The 19,771-nt window shown below is 43.6% G+C and overlaps 1 protein-coding gene across 1 annotated transcript; it reads left to right on the top strand.

Annotated features, from left to right (window-relative positions):
- On the top strand, positions 1-13,326 carry ABCB9 (ATP binding cassette subfamily B member 9). Its single transcript, XM_007433160.3, has 12 exons — positions 1-81; positions 4,165-4,895; positions 5,535-5,649; positions 6,692-6,822; positions 7,931-8,136; positions 8,476-8,673; positions 9,521-9,649; positions 10,151-10,339; positions 10,999-11,172; positions 11,742-11,901; positions 12,103-12,239; positions 13,026-13,326. The coding sequence occupies exons 2-12, from the start codon at positions 4,280-4,282 to the stop codon at positions 13,317-13,319; spliced, it is 2,349 nt and encodes a 782-aa protein (XP_007433222.2). The 5' UTR covers positions 1-81; positions 4,165-4,279; the 3' UTR covers positions 13,320-13,326.
- Positions 13,327-19,771: the final 6,445 nt, after the last annotated feature.

Below are 19,771 nucleotides of genomic sequence, written 5' to 3'. Positions count from 1 at the left end.
CTGGGAGCCGCTCAGCCTCCGCCGGCTCCGAGCTGCCCGGGTGATGCGAAGGATGTTCGCGCGTCCCGCGCTCGCCTGCAGGTAAGGTGGTCGCGGCGCGCCTTGCCTTGCCTTGCCTGCGCACGTGCGCCCAGGGACCCGCGCGCCTTCCCCGGCAGGATGCGGAGCCGCGGCTCAGGCTCTCCAGCGACGCCTCTTGGACCCCTCCCTGGGGACAGCGGCCGTCCCTCTTCTCCGCACCACACCCGTGTTTTCACTTCCTTGGCTGTCCTGGCGCGGATGCCGGGCAGGGCTCCCCACGCCGTGCGGCCAGGTCCTCGCTGCAGGGGCAGACTTGCCGCGAGGCCGCCGGCGTCCGCGGGAGGAGAAGTTCGGACCCGGCGGCTGCCTGAGCCGGGATCTGCCCCCTTCCCCGCTGGACGTTGGCCCGCCAGGCCAGTCCTCTGCTGCCCCCAGGCTGTGGCTGCAGAGATCGGTCCTGACGGAAACTCAGTCGGGGGTCGTGGGCACGAAACGGGCCTACCTTGCAGGGTTCTCGGGGGGGTTTAAAAAAGGATTTGTGACGCTTCGCACCGCCCACCCCACCCCGTCCAGTGAGTCCTCTGAGGATCCCTCCAGGCGTGTTCCCCTGAATTCTGCAAAGGAGACAACCAGGACAATCAGCCCTGGATCCCGGGCGTGGGCACGGGTCTCCCTTCACCGCCTGGCTCAATGACAGTCCATCTCTGGGGATGGGAAAGGTGGCTTTTAGGGGGCAAGGACCGGTTCTCTTCTGTCCTTTTTCCAAAGGACTGAGTCACACAGGGAAGTAAGTGGAAATCGGGGTAACCTCCTTTGCGGCCAGATTTGTCACAATTTTGCTCTGGTTTTCGTCAGATGCAGCCGATTGCTCTGGCTGAGTCAGCCTCTTTCCACCCGCCCGGCCCAGTTTTGAATCGACCGGGAAGTGTTTTTTGGCATCTGAGCAGCCCGATTGCTTTATCCGGAGTGTAGGAGCTGCTTTGCCTGCTTGATAAAGTATCCCTCCCACCCATCAAAGTCAATCTTCACCTTTCATTTAAGGGCAGATAGTCATCTTTACCGCAGATCTCTCTTTTCCAACTGTGCGGTGATGTAATAAAAACAAGAGGGTGCTTAATTTCTGGCGGGGAACACAGTAGGTAAAAGCAAGGCAACAGTTTTGCCGGTGCGCAAAATAAGAATGTAAATAAGATTTCATTGTGCTGGCTAAAAATTAATTTTTGTACTTTTTCCCTCCCCTTTAAATGACTTGGCAGATTCTGGCAGCGTTCAGTGTTTATGATGCCATTAAGCAAGCTTAATTGGGTTGAACTGAAGGTTGCCCAAATTATGTTCTCCTTCGGGTGAGCCCCCCCCGCCTTTTTTCCATTCAGGATTTTGGAGCCTGTAAACCCCGAATCTTTTGCAGGCACAGAAGTTGTAGCAGTGATCAAAGTTGAGCGGTTGCTTTTCCTGCAGATGTTAGGGCGGGGAAAAAGAAAAAAAAAAGACAGGTCAGCAACTGTATAGGATGTTAAAAAAAGAATTTATCTTGGTCGGGGTCTAAGTATCTTCTAGCGTCCATTTGGAACATCTCAGCTCAGTTCTGGTTTGTAGGATATACTAATAAAAATCTGAGCATATCGAAAGATGTTCCCTGATCAGGGAGTTCCTCGGCTAGCGCCCAATTATCTGGATTGAGTACAGAGTACAAAATATCAGCATTTTATTGGTGGATTGCGCTTTTTAAAAACGGTTAGCTCGCCTTGCAGGGAGTCCTTACAAAGCTCCACGCTGCTAGCTAATCGTTATTAGAAGGAGCCTTCGGTGTGGGAAGACTGTAGCCCAAAGGCCGCAAAAGATGCAGGCGAGCCACACAGGGAGGTTGAAAAAGCCCTTCTCTGGGCCTGCGTGCTTTAAAATCCACGTATTTATAGCATCCGTGAAAGCCATTTTCTCTCCCTTCTCTCTTCCGTTTCCAAAGCTATTGCTTAACCAGGAAGATTAAAACCAAGAAAGGTTTTTTTGTTTTGGTCCAATCCTCCCTGCTTTTCCCGTGCCTTCCAGATGTGGTGGGCTTCAGGGCCCATCATCCTTAGCCTGCCTGGCCATCACGGATGGGGCCTGGAGTCCTTGCGAGAGTTCTGAGCCTCCCTGCTTGGCGGGACGCGGTTCTGCGGATCGCAGCCTCACCCGGCACCTTTCCTGAAGGCTTCAGATTAAGTAGATGGGAATATACGGGTTCCTGTTTGTAGAGGTGCGGTTTGGATTTGGCGAAAAGTGGAAAAAAAGGACCGGCCAGGAAGGACCCACTTTCCCTGTTTCCATGGCAACGGCCAAGCGGCCTAGTGGTCCTCGGTTACGGTGACCCAACGTCCTTTATGATCAAGTACAGTGCTTTATTTCAGAAAGCTGTCCTTTAGATTTATTTATTTTTCAAAAACTCACCCTTGTTCTTTATTTTGGTGATTTCGCTTCTCCCGTACAAACGGTACCACTGAATGCGCAGTCGTGTGAAAAATATGGAAACCGAATGGTCTTTTTTAAGCAAACGTATTACGTATACTGTTTGATTGTAGATATTTTTACGAGATGATGCCTTTTTGTCAAGGTTTCCTCGGTTTTGCTCTTGAATTTTCCTTTTCCAAAGGTATAAACCTAAACAATTAACATTTTTTTATCCTGACGAACCTCTTTCAGATTGGCCCCCTTTTCAGGTTTGTCCTTTATTTTTTCCAAGAAAATAGGGTCACCGTATCATCGGTCCACCGGCTTGATGCCTTAAAATTCTCATCCTTACTTATCAATGTTGGAAGTCCAGAATCCTCCTTAGATGCTTCTTTAAAATTGAAAGCAACTGACAGTTGAGGAACACTCCTCATTTTGAACCATTGGCTTGCTCGTAACACTAATCCAGTTGGTTGTTCTGCCTACTGTTTTGCACAGCCGTGTAGCCTAATGTGCAAACCAGCTTGTTACGGCTTATTCCAAAAAACATGGATATCAAATAAAATCTTTGTTACAGTCATAGACCAGCATGAGAGGGTGGGATGCAGGCATGAAAAAGAAGCATAAAGGATCTAGAGCAGTGTTTCTCAACCTTGGCAGCTTTACGATGTGTGGACTACAACTCCCAGAATTCCCTAGCCAGCATGCTGGCTGGGGAATTCTGGGAGTTGAAGTCCACCCATGGTGGCTAGGGAATTCTGGGAGTTGCAGTCCACACATCGTAAAGTTGCCAGGGTTGAGAAACACTGATCTAGAGAGAGACAGGGAGAACATGAAAAGAAAAATCTAAAAATGGTCATCAAAAGCTAGCAGATATAAAAATATATAAAAAGGGAGAATCTAAAAGAAGGGGTAGGAGCGTGGGATGAGTATGGGGGAGCATAAGAGGTTAGTATGTAGAAGACTGTATCTATCAAGTTCAAAGCACTCTAATATGGCAAACTAGGTGCTCATTAGATCTTGATGAAACCAGTCATGGCTTAGGGCCCAACCATCTCTTCCTTGCAAAGCAAGCCTAGGCTTGTGGATGAGAATTAAATCCCATTGAACTCAGTGAACGTGCTCCTGTGGTAGGTCGTCTTAGGACTGCAACTTTAGGGAGCAGGCCCTCGGGGCAAGATGGCTGCCAGAGGACCTCCATTTTTTAACCACGCCAAGGGCTTGGTCAGAACTTCTGGTATCTCTAGATCTGGGAAAGTTGGATTTTTCTGATCTGCTCCCCTCACAGCCTGTGGTGAAACAAGTCTTGGCTGGCCGTGTGGAACAGCTTGAAGGAAGCAAAGTCTAGATACTGAAGGCTTGGAAGAGGAAACTTTTGCATAACCGAGAAGAGGAAAAAATTGTGTAAGACTGGAATAGGAACAATGGCAAAAGTTAACTTTGAATGTGGACCTTTCTTTCCTCCTGTTCCTCTTCTGACTCGTATAGCTGTCATGGCTTGAAAAATCAAGTGGAAGCTATTTTGTCCCCCAAGGGTTTCAGCAATTTGTGGACTCACAGGATATATTGTATGTTTCGGCACTAAACTGTAATGTGGTTTGTTTTTGCCATAGCCCAGGGGTCTGAGATGAACCTCAGCTATTATGACTTGTTTAAATCATGGTTTAAAAAGCATTATGTGTGAGTACCGCTGTCCTGTTCTCTCTTCTCTTGCAGGAAAAACTGAGAAATGTTGGTATTAACCCTGGGCTAGGAGCTTCTGGTCTCTTCCTTCCCTTTGAGACCGCTTTACAATTTCTACATCTCTACCTCATTCTGGAACCAGTTTAAGATGCGTGCCTGGAAAGCAGTGGCTAGCACTCTCACCTTCATAGGTGTGGACGTGACATTGACCACGTTGCTGTACGAATATAATCGCCATAGCAGTAGCATCCTGCAGGATCTCAAGCGCTTCAACATCTTTGATTCCATGCTGGACATTTGGGGGTCTTGTTTATATCGGAGCTGCCTGCTCTTGGGGGCCTCCATCGGGGTTGCCAAAAATACCAGTTATGGTCCAAAACGATTGAAAGGGTCCCGGATCTTTATCGTCCTGGTCTGTCTGGCAGTTGGGATTTATGCCTTGGTCAAGTTGCTTCTTTACTCTGAAGTGAAAAAGACCATCAAGGATCCTTGGTTTTGGGCTCTGTTTGCTTGGACCTACATCTCGCTGGTGGCCACCTTCTCCTTGTGGCAGCTGCTCTCTTCTGTGACACCGGCCAGGGATACCTTAGGAATTAATTCTGAATCCAGGGCTGAAGCGGAAGAAATTGGAGACCCTAATTCTCCTGGGGTTCGGGAAAAGGAGGAGGCACCAGCTGCCACCATTTGTAAACTCTTGTCCTACACCAAACCAGATGCTCACTTCCTCGTGGTGGCCTTTTTTTTCCTCTTACTTGCTGCTTTAGGTGAGTGAGTTGGGTATAAAGATTGAAGGACCTGTAACATTCCTAACCACGTTTAGTATCTGTGTTGTGCTTCAAAGCCTACGGGCTATGACCCTGTATTTTTGTGGCAGTAGAAGTGGTGGTGTAGGTGTTGGTTAAAATAAAAAACATAGCTTACCAAAAGCCATTCGGTGGAGTTTCATGGGAAAGGTCAACATCAAATTGGAGGTTAATGCTAGCTAGAACCATTGAAATGGGTTTATGCAAAGGGCGGAGAACATATGACCCTCCAGCCCAGTGTTTCTCAACCTTGGTGACTTTAAAACATGTGGACTTCAATTCCCAGAATTCCGCAGCCAGCATATTCTGGGAGTTGAAGTCCACACATCTTAAAGTCACCAAGGTTGAGAAACACTGCTCCAGTCATTCTTAGACTCCAGTTGTCATCACCTACATGATGAGTGGTCACTTCTCTTGTAATCCTGCGACATCTGGTGGATCACAGCTTGCCCATCCTTAACATCATCAACCTATTCCCAGCTTTTTCAAATCCTCTTTTGCGCCTTGGGAAAGAAATCACTCTAAAATTGACACAAGAATCCCTGTGCTTAAGTTCTGATTGGCTTTTTACTTTTAATCTGCTTTTTTGTTCCCCGACAGGAGAAACTTTCCTTCCCTACTACACTGGCCAGGCCATTGATGGAATAGTCATCCAGAAGAGCATGGACCAGTTTTCCAGAGCAGTGGTGATCATGGCGCTTCTAGCCATAGGAAGGTAGCTTTATTAGATCTTTGGTGTGCTTTGCTACCTCATAGCCTGAAGACTGGAAAATGTTGAGCTGAAATGAGTGTCATGTCTTGTAACGGCTCCAGCCTGTCATCAAGACTGTCTCTTAGGTGGGACACAGATTTCCAAGAAATTGCAGTTTCTAGATTTGGGGAAGGACTGCAAGTTAAAACGAAGAGGTAGAGTTTGAGTGGAATCTTCTTTTTCAATCACCCTTCTCTGCTGTTTCCATGGGTTTTCTTTCTGTCTGGGAAACTTTGTAGGTAGGGAAATGTATGGAGTGGTTCCTCAAACTGAAATAGCTCCTTTTTGTAGAACATTGTGGATGGAGTTTCACTGGGAAGGTCCACTTTTTACTCCTGTCCAGTAAAGATGTTGCTTTTGCAGAATGCTTTCTCTTGGGTTTAAAATTACATTGGAATGTAACATTGGAAGCAAAATCTGACTTGAATCATACGTGTGTCTCTTTGAAGCACTTCTTTCTTGATAAAGAAAATGGGGCATGTGCCTAGTTGCAGCAGCCCTTGACTGATGTCTGCTAGGGATAAAAACAGCTCGTGTAGTGTCAGCCTTACCAGGTAGACCAGGCAGGAAACACGACCAGATGAGCTAATTCTACTTTATTGTAAGGCTACAATAACAGAATCTTGCAGGTCTGAAAATACAGTTCTCCCTCCCATCTCCTTTACAGCCTGGGAGGCTAGGGAGGGTCCCTTCTGAGCCTCTTTCTCCACCCCTTATGCAGCTGTGGGCTGTGCCCCCTCTTATCTGACCATTCCCTAGGCAGCATCTCTTCGCCCCGTCTCTCAAGGTCTTTCTCACATACCATTGCAAGTAGGTACACTGCATATTGTTGACTTCTCCTGCTTTTGAGAAATACAGTGACATTTGCAACTTTGGGGATGGTAGCTAAAATCCTTGGAGCTGTAGCTTTTTTGCTGTGTATCATTTTTGGAATGGTAGGCCTGGCCTTAGGTGTGTTGTGTTGTTGGTATCTGTCGGTCCTATAACATCTCTTATCTGCAATCAGCTCATTTGCCGCAGGTATCCGGGGCGGCCTCTTCACCCTTGTGTTTGCTAGATTGAACATCCGGCTTCGCAACAGGCTGTTCCGGTCACTAGTTGTGCAGGAAATGAGCTTCTTCGATGAAAATCTCACCGGTGAGTTTCTCTACCTTGTCGGTGATGCCAGGTGCGGGGAACCTGTCGCCCTGCAAATGTTGCTCAACTGCAGTATTGCTGATCATGATGACTGAGGCTGTTGGGAATTAGAGTTCAGCAACATCTGCCGAATTGAACCCCTAGTCTAGATCATCAAGTGAAAACTCCTCCCTGTGCTCTAGTTTCTTAAATCGGATCTTTGGGGCCTCTGAGGAAATGTTTGGGTATGTCCTTGTGGGAATTTTGGCTTGGAATGACAGCTTCCCCACAGGCCTTGGAATTTACCATCAGGCATTGCACCACTCTTTGGGTCTTGACCTGGTGGTTTTAAGTGAAGGGTGTATTTAGCTTCTGGCTGCAGTGTTGAGGGTTGCAGCAACCAGCTTCCATCTGATCAGAGATCACCACAAGTTCCTTGGTTCCTGTTTTCCGTTATTGCATGAGACAGAACGGCTTTGCTGGAACTAAACTCTACCTGCAACCCTTTATACAACAGCTGTTCTAATCTGCATTCTAATCAGTTGTGGTTTTGCAGATGCAGGTAATGGCCCTTTCCACAGCCCTAAAGCTTGGTATGAATCAGATGGATCTCATGGCTAAGTTTGCAAAAGTATTTTATTTGGAGAAATAGCCAAGATTGCTGCAAAGAAAGAGAGGGGGAAACCAAGCATGGGGAAAAAAATTAACCCAAACTGATTTTCATGTTATTGTCAAGCCTACCCAAATGCCACCTACATTAGCTATTCTTTCTTATCATTTTGTCCTACTGGAATTTTTTGTTGACTGACGTCTGGGTGCGTGTGTAACATTGCATTGCTGAATGTTGCTCTGTTATCAAGGGTGTAAATATCGTTTTAAAAATGCTATTTCCTTAGGATTGTCTGCATCAGGATTTTCTTAATTCGCAGCCCTTTGAAGTTACTTAAAAACTTCAACTTTTTTGCATAAAGTTTGAGAATATTGGACTCACTGGAAAATCAGTCACAATAGTTCTTCCTGTGGCTGCTAAAATACCCCATTCCACTTTCTAGGGATTTTACTCTCCTGTAATGTTTTCTTTTCTGATGACGCTTTGCCTTCTGTTCTTGTCCTCCTTTCTCTCTTGCAGGCGACATTATTTCCCGACTAACATCAGACACAACAATCGTGAGTGATCTGGTCTCCCAGAACATCAACATCTTTTTGCGCAACCTGGTCAAAGCCACAGGGGTCATTGTTTTCATGTTTAGCCTCTCATGGCAGCTTTCCTTGGTGACCTTCATGGGCTTCCCTATAATCATGCTGATGTCAGACCTTTATGGGAAATACTATAAGGTTGGTTTCTAGGGAGTCTTAGAATAATCTGATATTCCTTTAATCATCCCTCCCAATCTGCAGTGTTGGGGTGAGGCTTCTAATTGGCTGGTTATGATCCAGCCAACTGACATACCTAAATGGTCAAAGCCCCTTAATATTGTTCAAATATTTTCAAGCTAATGTAGAGATTTCTTGCGCCTGTAGACTGATTGCACATAGATGCACATAAATGTATTTGTGTTTGGCGACTGGAACTCCTTGTGAGCTCCCGAATTTGGGGGCAGCTTGGAGAACTGTTGAAATAGGACCATTCCATTTTGGGGGTGACTCTTCTGCTTCTCTCCTTTGACCATTTAGAAGCTCTCTAAAGAAGTCCAGAATGCTTTGGCCAAGGCGAACAACACCGCCGAAGAAACCATCTCAGCTATGAAGACAGTCCGAAGCTTCGCCAACGAGGAGGCAGAGGCTGATGTCTATTGGGACAAATTGCAGCAAGTCTACAAACTCAACAAAAAGGAGGCTATGGCTTATATGTACTACGTGTGGTCGAATGGAGTAGGTTGAAATGTGTGCTCCTTCTCTCTTACTCTTTCTTTTCAACAGAAATAACTAAGAGCTCTATTCCATATTATCTTAAACAGAGATGAAGGGCATGAGTTCCTTTGCTTTTTATCTTTTCTGTCCCTTCTCTGCTTCTGCTTTGGGCAGATCGATAGGAAGAGGTAGTGATGGAAATCGCTTTTGGATGAAAATCCATCCAATCTGAGTTTAGGCGTTAGCAAAGAGAGGGTCTTGTGAGAGGAAAAGGAAGGATGCCGGAAGTAAATTCATATTTGAAATCTTGAAAAGCTTTTTTCAAGGCCTTAAGAAGCAGAGCTGTAGCTGAATAGAAGAGTACCGGCAATGTATAGAGAAGTTATCACGCTGAATCGCCAGCATTTTGCTTTCTTTAAAAAAGGTGGTGGGTAGAAGGAAGCTCTGTTTTAAATAACTGCAAAGCTCCTTCCTTTAGTGTAGCAGAAACCAAGCCAATGAGTGCTGGGTGCAGCCGGGGTTTGCTGCAAACAGCTTCCCCCGTCCTCATCTCCCGCAGTGGCTCTGACTCTTAAATACCTTTGGAGTGCATGTTTTGCTGTCCAAACTTCCTTGTTAGTTCCACTATGTTAATGCTTTATGTATAAGTGCTTTATGCACAACATCTGTCTTATGGATCAACACCTTGCATTGAAAATTGCATCTTCCTCCTCTGGCCCATTTCAACGAGCGACTGAAGTTTCGGCTCATAGCATGCTTCCACCTCATTCTGCGCCATTTGTAAGATGGTGAACATGGCTGCCTCGCAAGAGGAACATGGGAAATGCACAGTTCTGTTTGTGAGTCAGGTGTTGGTCCTTGATTCCAGCTCACCCTTCTCGTCGTTCAAGTTAGCATCCTGTACTACGGAGGTCACCTGGTGATCACTGAGCAAATGACTAGTGGAAACTTGATCTCCTTCATTATTTATGAATTTGTCTTGGGAGACTGCATGGAGGTAAGTGACACTTTTCAGATCATGTCTGTGTTCTAGTCTGAAAGAAGCCCCCATATCTGATCTCAGCCGAGCTTCTTTCACTGTTTTCTCATACGTATGAGCTGGGATTTTGTAAATATGAAGAATGTCCAGGTTTGAAGTTGTCTTGAATTCTTTTGATAGAATTTTTCAACTAAGTCTGTGCCTAAGAGTCTTCATAAATACACTAGGCGTTTTTCTACTAAAATGAGCTCTCTGGTGGCATTTTAATTGTGGACTTACCTTTTTCACGGGCTAGAACTGTTGGAGATCCTCGGCTGCATATCTGTCTGCAACCTACAATTTATCATTCTTTAAGGCAGAAATACGAAACTTCCTTCCCTCATCCAGAGCTGCATTTCCTTGGAGTATTTCTTTTCAAATGCACAACAATTAGCTCTTAATCTTACAATCTCCATCGTATAGTGAGATTTTTCTTCAAATGATGATACCTTCTAGTTTTTTCTTCTTTTTCTCTTTTAGTCGATTGGTTCAGTTTACAGCGGCCTCATGCAGGGTGTGGGAGCTGCTGAAAAGGTGTTTGAGTTCATAGACCGTCAACCAACGATGATGAGCGATGGGACTCTGGCCCCCAACCAACTGGAAGGAAGAGTGGAGTTTAAGAATGTCAGTTTTGCTTACCACACCCGGCCTTCATCCCAAGTCTTACAGGTAAGCGTCTCATATCTGTCTGTTTTTGATGTGCTTGGTTGTAGTCATCTATGTGTGGGCTAATCAAGGTTTGTCATTCTGGCACTGCCTTGAAGATTTTAGCAGCAGGAAGATAAGTTAACAATACGCTTTGTGTATTACTGCATGCAGAAACTATCTACCACCAGTTTGGCCCTCGTGAAGATCACACACAAGCTTTCTTTCTGTCATTGGGTATAGTTTGGGTAGGTTTTATCTACATTCACACAAAGTGCTAAGTTTACATGGTACTCGGGGCTTAGTGTGTTATGTGTACTCTGGTGCTGTGCTTTATTTAATAAACTCCGTTTAAACCATAGTTTAGTTGCAGTATGCAAAACAGATCTACTGCTTTAGATGGAGAGCAGAGATCTTCATTATTCCAGAGCTCCTGCTTTTTCAAGTTACACAAAATTCCAGACCTAAAGAAGGACGATGAAAAGAATACAGGCTAAACTTTCTGCCATGATTCTAAAACTGCAGTTTCTCCATATTGGCTCTTTTGAGTTTTGGTGGGGCAAAGGAATACCTTTTCAAGTGGCTTCTGTAGATGCAAGCTCTTGGCACATACCTGCACTTGAAAGGTAACATAAAATCATGGCAAGCAATGGATGAGACACGATGATCTGTTTGTCTCATAGGATGTCTCCTTCACGCTCCATCCTGGGAAAGTGACTGCTCTGGTGGGTCCTTCAGGCAGCGGGAAGAGCTCTTGTGTCAACATCCTGGAGAATTTCTACCCTCTCCAACAGGGGCAGGTTCTTCTGGATGGGCAGCCTATTGACATGTATCAGCACAAGTATCTTCACTCAGTGGTATGAATCATCAGCAGCTGCGTAGCTAGGATATGGCTGGGTATGAAAAGATTAGTTTCCAAGGAAAAAAGAACATCCTAGCTCTTAGAGTTGTGGAGGTAGGTTTGCAAGTACTTTGGATGAAATCTCAAATGATGATTCCAGCAGTCTGAGGGACTCCTCTTCCCTTGTAGCTCACAGCTACCAGGTTCCATTAGCCAGATAAAACCAATTGTGTCGCCTTGGTTCAACTGCAAAATGTGTAAAGTTTGGAGAACTCATCTTGGATCCAAAAAACAGAGAGAACTTGTTCCGTGAGTAATTGTTGAACAGCCAGCCAGTCGCACTGCAGCAGCAGTTGGTGGGAAAGGCATGGGGAATAGATGTAAGAGAACATTGCTCCAGAAGATTTATCAGGGTGGTTATAAGTGACTGCATTAACCACCAAGGAACATTAGATCATGTAATTCCCACAGTTCACTCTCTTCGACGATAGAAGTTTTTGTGAGCAATGATAATCAGCCAATTCCTTAACCAGGTCTTCTCCTCCTCTTCCTCCCCCATCCCCCCGTACCCCATTTTCTCTCTAGATCTCTCTGGTGAGCCAAGAGCCGGTACTGTTTGCTCGATCTATTGCAAAAAACATATCTTACGGTTTGGCCTCAGTCCCGTATGAATTAGTTGTTCAAGCTGCCCAAAACGCCAATGCCCACACCTTTATTATGGAATTGCAAGATGCCTATCACACAGGTACTGGAACTAGGGCCTGACACCACAGCCCTTCTCACAGCAAATTAATCTGCCCCCAAACCAGTGCCTTTACCACCACCTTATGAGTCAGATCATTGTTTCACTGAAGTCAGGGTAAAGCTGGCTGAAAGGATGACTTTCTTTTGTAAAGTCCTACAGAGTTTACCATACTGTTTTTTCTTTGTTTCCTTGCTCCAACAGAAGCAGGGGAAAAGGGAACTCAACTCTCCGGCGGTCAGAAGCAGAGAGTAGCTATTGCAAGGGCTTTAATCAGAAACCCACCAATCCTGATCTTAGACGAAGCCACAAGTGCCTTGGACGCAGAGAGCGAACACGCGGTGAGCAGGACGGGTTTTCTTTCCTTAGGTGCCAGTAAGAAATCCAGCGGTATCGGCCGCCATCTGTATGGATCCCCAGGCACCATGTCAAATGCTCTCCATGTTTTTCCCCATTGACCTATTTAATGAAATTCTTTTATGTATAGATGATCCCTGGAATTGCACAAGAAGCATTATATGTTTAAAAAAGGGCTATTATGGAAAGAAAGAGGGGCATACCTCTGCCATTCCCCTCTCAATACTGTTCAGATTTCCTGAATCTCGAGCAGAGTTTGTTCTTAGCTGCGCTGCATGGGACTCTCTGAGATATCAGAGACCGAGGCCTTCTGCGAACAAAAAGAGGCTCTACCTCTAAACATTGCACTGCCAACATCACACAGAGAGGAGGATGTTGACCCAGGCAATCAAATCCTTGGGAGAAATCAAAGGAGAAAACACTATATGAGCCAGAGGTTGGGTTTACCTAACAGATAAATATTGAAAACAGGCTGGGTTTATACGAGCCACCCCCAAGTTACCAAAATTAACCCCAGCTAAACTCAGCTTAATATTGACCTGATTAAGTATGTTATTAAGGAGGGCCTTTATTTAAAACTGCTCTGTTCCTGTTATTCTTGTTTTGCAGCTTAATTGGTTGGAAGCTCTCATGGGCAAGCCAGCTGATTATTTTCCTGTCTGATTTGGGGAGAGTGTGTTTTGGGTGATGGGACAGGTTGGGCTAGAAAGGCAAAGAAATGTGTGGGATTTTTTTTTCTAGATATAAACCGTTTCTCTTCCTCTTGGCAGATCCAGAAAGCTATTTATGGGCAGGTCCAGAACCACACAGTGCTTGTCATAGCCCATAGACTGAGCACTGTGGAAAAGGCACACAATATCATTGTCCTCGACAAGGGCCGTGTGGTACAACAAGGGACGCATAAGCAGCTGATGGAAGAAGGCGGCCTTTATTACAAGCTAGTGCAAAGACAGATTCTCGGCCATGAAACAGGCACAGGGGACTGCTGTCCGATGGATGGTGGCTTGGCTGGCCTCCAGAGAGATTCTCCCAAGACAAGATTGGCAGAAGAGTTCCAGGTGTGACACCGTCCTGCTGTCAACCGATCCTGGAAATGAATGTAACAAGGGTTCCCATCAAAGCTCACCTGGAAGCTTTCACAGGGCTTCCCCAGTCTTCCGTATCTGATGGTGTCTATTTACAATCCTAAGCAGTTGTCCAACCTGAATTATTCCCAAGAGGTAGCACCCTGTAGATCAGAAAGAAAACCAGATTCAGTTCTCTTAACGGCCTATGTGTTCTTCCTCCCATTGATACACCTGCAAACTTTGCTGTTATGTATAAATGGGCATGATTTTTAGGTGCATGCATTGAAGAGAAGAATAAAGATCTGCGACAGATCACCAAGGCGAGGGCTATGGGCCAGGAAGGAAACACTTGCTTGGGATTGGCACTGAAGCCAACTGGTTTACTTTGGGATCACTCTGGTGCCTACAGATTGCCTTTGTGCTTCCTTGAAAGTTGAATTGGACCTATAAATATGGTGCACTTTCCACAGGGAGCTTAGCTCAACTAGAATTTGGTACCTCTGATATCTAGATGTTGTAGCCAAGGCCAACGGTTCTGGGTATCTCTGGGCAAAGTGTGCTACTCTACATGCTGTGATTGTCACACGCTGTGTATGCATGAAGGTTTTCTTTTAAAGCCAGCACTGTTTCAATTGGGCAAGGGCTATTTCCAGTTGCTTTCAGATGCCACGTAGTAGCAGCATCCCCGACGGCATTGCAATAGAACCTCCAGCCATAACAGTAGAACAAGAGGATTGCATCTCTGGCCTGCAATGTGTACTTTGATGGTAATAAAGGCTGAGAGAGAGCCTTGGTTAGGGGAAATGGGCAGTTTTATTGGGGAAACAATTTGAATAATTTAAACATTTATTGCTCTTATGGGTTGCACACACTCTGTGTTGGGCGCATGAATACCTCAACTAGTAAGACAGCTCTGTTTACAAACCATTCATTTCTCAAGAACAAAGATTTGTTTTTCCTTCTTTTTTATTTTAATACCTAAAACCAGATATGTCAGTTTTAAAATCAGCCCATTTCGTCAGGGAACATTTCCTGCAATTTTTTATTTTAAGATATAGATTCTGCTAACAGTTCCAAATATTGAGGGTTATAGTTGTTTTGTTTAATTAGTTGATCATCAGGCATAAGTTCTCTAAATTATTTTGATGGATTTGTTTTCACTCTAACAAACAAAGGAAAGCAAAAAAAAAAAAAAACCCTCCCAAACTTAGCTGCCTAATTTGACTTATTTTGATCTTTTACAGTTGGATAAATGATTAAAGTTCTCAGCCAAATATATGCTTTAAAAAAACAAACCAAAACTTTGAATTGAGATCGAACAATTACCCACAACCCTTGATCTTAGTAATTTTAAAGGCCAAGAAGCAATTTTAAAATGGTAGTTTGTTCTGTCTTTGTAGCCTTTCCAGTTATACTTGGTTGTAAAATGACTCAAGCACTTTAGCACATTTTAATTATTTTCTGGTACTTTGATGCTTCTATGTTTGGGCAGATTTTTGTTGTTAGCAATGTTTTAAAAAAGAAGCATATAGTATTTTAGCAATATTTTACAAGCACTTCACTAAATTAAACAAAAAAAGACTACCTCTGATATTCTACTTTTAGTGTCTGAATCTTCAAGAATGTGTTCTGGATAGCCTTTTATTAGTTGAGCCACTTCCAAGAGATAGCCAATGTTCGTTACTTAAGGCTACAAAGAGTTAACCCCTTTAATATAATACAGAATTTGTTTATGCTTTGCTGGTGAAGAGCAGAAAATTTCTTCTTCTGGTGAAGCTCTCCAACTTGGTTTTGCAAAGTGAAGTCAACCTGCAGCTCCCGTTATTCAAGGTAGCATGGCCAACGGTCAGTAATGATGCAAGTTATAGGTAGCAATATCTTAGGCCCCATGGATGAGAAGGGCAAAGGGCTGATTTCCTTACGTTCTCTCTTGTTCTCTTGCGTTAGTTGCAAATCATTTCCTTGACTTTGCTGGTACCATCGGTGAGATTTGGTACCATGCTGGTCACCCAACCCTTTATGCGCCCTTCCTCAAAGATTTGGCAGTCTGTGTACAACTTTTGTTCACTATTTGATATCTGTACAATCACTCCAACAAGAACAGATTTGTACAGTAATGTTAATGAGTAGAACATACATGGATTTATGAGAACATGGACCGGCTGTGGAATGCTTCAATCAGCTCTCGCAGGAGAAGGTTGAAGGCTTCCAAGAGTAGGCTTGCAAATGATATTCTCTATGAACTTTCCAGTACTAGTTGACTATTGTGAAGGTGACTCATTCAGTACAAACACTCAGCAGCATGCTTAAGCTCAAAGAAGTGGGTGTGCATACTGAAAGCACAATTACCAATAAATCAGGTCAAGTGTCTCCTCCTGTTGCAGGAATTATTCACAGAGGTTGGGTGCCAACTCTTTGTAATTAACAACATGAAATAATTATGACAGGTTTAAAGTGAATCCTGTATGTATGTTCCTAAGTGCTGACATGCCTCAGCTCAAGGATTTCATAGACCGATGTTACTGGACATGGGAAGGTAGGCCACAAAAGGGAGAAAGATATAGTTAAATTTTATTAATTCACTAACTCCAAATCTGATAGGGTAATTGAACACGTTCAATTCAGTGCAAATTTTGCCTTCATTAAAAAGGAGATGGCCGGTTGCTGATCTTCAGATGCAAGATCCAGATGTTTTCTGTTCAAGCCAAAAGCAAAGCTCTACTAATGTAACCATCCTTTGTCCTTGGGGACAGAGAGATATTGCTCCAAGGAAGAATACAGAGGAAGAACAGCAAGCTCAGCTCTCCCTCTCATGCTAGGGAGGCTGGAAGGTATGTCAGCAAGTTTCTGATGCCAAATTGTTCAACAACAATGCTAACCCTTGGGTTGTTGTTCCCCCCCCCCCCATTCTATGTTTAGAGTGTGCTAATTATAAAATCATAGGAAGAGGGAAAGGAGTGGACTTTTCTTTGACCTGCAAAATGCCAAAGCTCAAGTTCTCCTATGTAGTTGGACAAACCAGGAAATCCGGTCTGAAAACGATCAGCTGGGCTATTGTCAACATATTCACATTGTTGACATATTTAGATATCAGTGCTTTCCTAGCAACCGAGAAGACACACCTTGGATTGTGCAATGCCATGTCTCCACTTAAGCCTTGCCCTTGAACTGCGCCTTGAAAAGAGTAAAGACCACATCCATACATTTGGTCTTAAAGATGCAGGTCTCTCTTATGGTAGAAAAGACATTCTCCCCTATGTGAGAATGGAGATAAACGCTCCTCTTACGAGGCTTACAGGTGGACAGCTATATTCCTTTGTAGCAACAAACATCAACGAGTCTTCTAGCATTGGCTTTCGTGGATGATTGTCCACCAGTTACAGCCTAGGTCGCGTCTTTGTCATCTACTGCCTTGTCTTAAAAGCATGTCAGTTGGCAAAATTGAAGAGAGAATTATGAAGCAATGAAGGATGAAGCTACTCTTTTTGTTACTAGCCTTAAAAATTCAGTCATGCAAGTTTCAAAACCATTTTTAAGTATATATATCAAAAGAAACTTCAAAGGCGTGCAACTTATGTACTAACATGAGCTTAAGTGAATATTCATGTCAAGTTATACAATTAAAATATTAACCTTCGAATCATTCAGTGGTAGGAAAAATGGGAAATGAAGCTGAATTTCTAAATTCTAAATTTCTAAATCATCTTCCAGCTGGAGCTCCCATTGATAAAATGCTTGTGCAAATATAGAAAGAGATTTGGATACTTAGTGTGAGTTTGGATACTTAGTGTGAATGCAACCTACGGGTCTGCGACTATGCACTGTTGCACATCGTGTCCCTCTCTGGAGCTCCTTTGAACTGCCATTGCCAAAAGCTGCCAGACAACCTCTTGCCATTTTGAGGTGGAACCCTATGAAAATGTGACGTAAATCCTAAATGGCATGTTTTCTAGCTATTCTTTCTACCCTAAGCACTATTATCTCAAGCCACATCTGGATAAACAGGGAGAACACTTTTTGCCTATCACCAAAAGATTCCCAGAATAAAGCAGGAACCTGGGTCTTTCCTTTGAGATGTTCCTGTGCAAGAAACTTTTCAGTTAAGTGGGAGAATAATTACGAAGCAATGAAGGATGAAGCTACTGTGGCCATGGAGTCTGGGAACGGAGCGCCCTAAATGAAGACATCTGGTCATGTTTCAGGGTAACATCCTTGAAACCTCCATTGAACCAAGGCCAGCGATTGCAGTGATACTGACTGGAAGAGAAAAGAGAAGAAAAAGTTCCCTCCACACAGCATTCATCAAGCCTTCTGTAAGCTGTCTGGCTCTTCAGCTTTCAGACCAGAGCCTTTCCAAAACCCCTGTCAAGCTGCGGTCCTTCCCTAGGAGCACAAATAAATACTGTATTCCCCAAGCTACTCAATGCAGTACAATGAATGACATGCTCAGGAATAAAAAATAGCACCCTGTAGTGCAATATTAAAAAAAAAACTAGAAAAATGTACATGCCCAATAAGCTTCTAACAATGGCAATTTAAATGCCTCCATACAAATGAGAAGGATTCAGAAAAGGTGTCAGCAGACTTCTTCTCATTTTTTATTTTGCCACCACAGACTAACACCGCTCTCCTCCTACAGTGTCTCCATAGGAGTAATAATTGCCAAGGATGATAATAAAAGTTGCCCATTCGCAGTTGTTATTGCAATGTTGGTGATAATAAACCTGAAAAGACACTTAATAGATCTGCAGTAACATCCTGCTTCATACTCATTCTTCAGTTGACTTTTAATGAGCAATGAAATGAACTGAGTTGGGGCATTTATTTACATTTACAGAGCTGGGCGTGGGTTTATTTGCCATGCAAATCCTGACTGCTCAATTTACAGATCTCTCCTTACAGTACGGATCTTTCTGTCCCTTTGCTAATCAGGTAAACAGACACTGAATTGCAATTCCCCATTTGAGAAGTAAAAGAGAACTGTAATTGAAATTAACCACCATCAGGCACTAAGGAAGGATGCCAAAGGAAGGGTCAGAGGGTTATTTGAGGGACTAAATATTCGTTCCCAGCTTGCTAAGTCACACCCTGGCAAGACAAAAATGTGATTCTGAAAGGGTCCATTGTATTCCATTTTTTTTAAATAAACCCAAGTTGCTTCTTGGGTGTAATTTCTATATGAACATGAACTGCTCCACAAAACTGTTTTAAACTGGGAAGAGTGTGAACCCATGACTTCCAAGATGAATATTAAGCAAACCCGTTTAATGTTCAGCGCAGCAGTCAACTGCTCATAAAAGATGACCTGCTCCCCAAATCAGTTCTACAACTTCCAAATAAAAGCCATCAAATTAAATTTTATTATAATAAGAGACAGGTTGATCCTTTTATTTTCCTGGAGGGGGAACAGCCTAATTCTAACATTGTTTATGTTTTGGTCCCTACCAGCAAAAAATGTTGCATGCACAGTCCTAGATGCTATTCTAATCATCCAGGCAAATATCTGTCCTATATATTGTGTAACTTAAAAAAAAAAAACTGCACGTTTTTGTTATATTTTTGCAAGAAGCAGCAGCCACAAAGATTTCATGCAAGCCAGTCAATTATCAACCCACTCATAGATTAGGAACAGGGTTAAAATGAATTCAGGATTGACGCGGGCCGTTTCTCATGCAAATTCATCTTCTATTATATGAGAAATTATCAGTCCTATCCCAGCTGCCGTTTTCCCATCGTTGGGACTGTGATTAAATTGGTTTTCTGATTGCAAACTGGGGTTTTTCCTGTGGGGGTTTTCTGTTGGCAGGGAAAAAAAGAATCCAGTGCAATAGCCTTTCTTTCCAGTTAGTTATCCCCTCACTGTCCAAGAAGAAAGATGTTTTGCAAAAGATCATTGGGCTATCCAGAGTTGCACAAAACCGCTGACAGCAAACAAAGGCTCTGAAACAAAGTGGAGCCAGTCCATTAAATAATACATCTTTGAATCAAGGAAGGCATTTTCCAGATGGATTTTAAACATTGAAATAAAAATGATTCCATGACAAGGGTTAAGTGCCTAGACAACCCATTTTATTTCACACGCTTTTGGGGTCCTCCTTATTTGAACAGTTAGACAACTCTCTGTAGGAATTTTTAGGTGCATTTATTAATTTTTGGATCAGTTCTGGATTGTTTGAATGCCCAAACTGTTAATGTTTCTAAGCTTTCGTCACCTGTTTTCTAGATCATCCCGATCTGCAAAGTTTTATTTTCCCCTAATAAACCATTTCCTTTTGGAAGGCAATATCGACATGCTTTTAAAAATTAAAAAGTGAATAATAGGACTAGAAACATTAACTGCTGCAGTTATTGGACTGCAATCACATTTTGCTGCTCTTGGGGCTTCTTATTTATTTTTTCTTAGCCATCTTCCTCTCCTTTTGCACAGAAAGGGCAGGTAAAGATTCCCT

The sequence above is a fragment of the Python bivittatus genome, unplaced genomic scaffold (genome assembly GCF_059951505.1).
Source record: "Python bivittatus isolate LINGU-HERP-01145 unplaced genomic scaffold, Pbiv_v1 ctg000100_np1212, whole genome shotgun sequence".
NCBI classification, from domain to species: Eukaryota; Metazoa; Chordata; class Lepidosauria; order Squamata; family Pythonidae; genus Python; species Python bivittatus.
Note: the sequence above shows the minus strand (reverse complement) of the source record. Positions and strands in the feature narration are given on the sequence as shown.

Excerpts from the sequence above, each read along its gene's own strand:
- ABCB9 (XM_007433160.3), top strand. The coding sequence starts at position 4,280 with ATGCGTGCCTGGAAAGCAGTGGCTAGCACTCTCACCTTCATAGGTGTG. Across the intron at positions 6,823-7,930 it reads CTTCGATGAAAATCTCACCG|GCGACATTATTTCCCGACTA; the intron begins GTGAGTTTCTCT and ends TCTCTCTTGCAG. Across the intron at positions 8,137-8,475 it reads TTTATGGGAAATACTATAAG|AAGCTCTCTAAAGAAGTCCA; the intron begins GTTGGTTTCTAG and ends TTGACCATTTAG.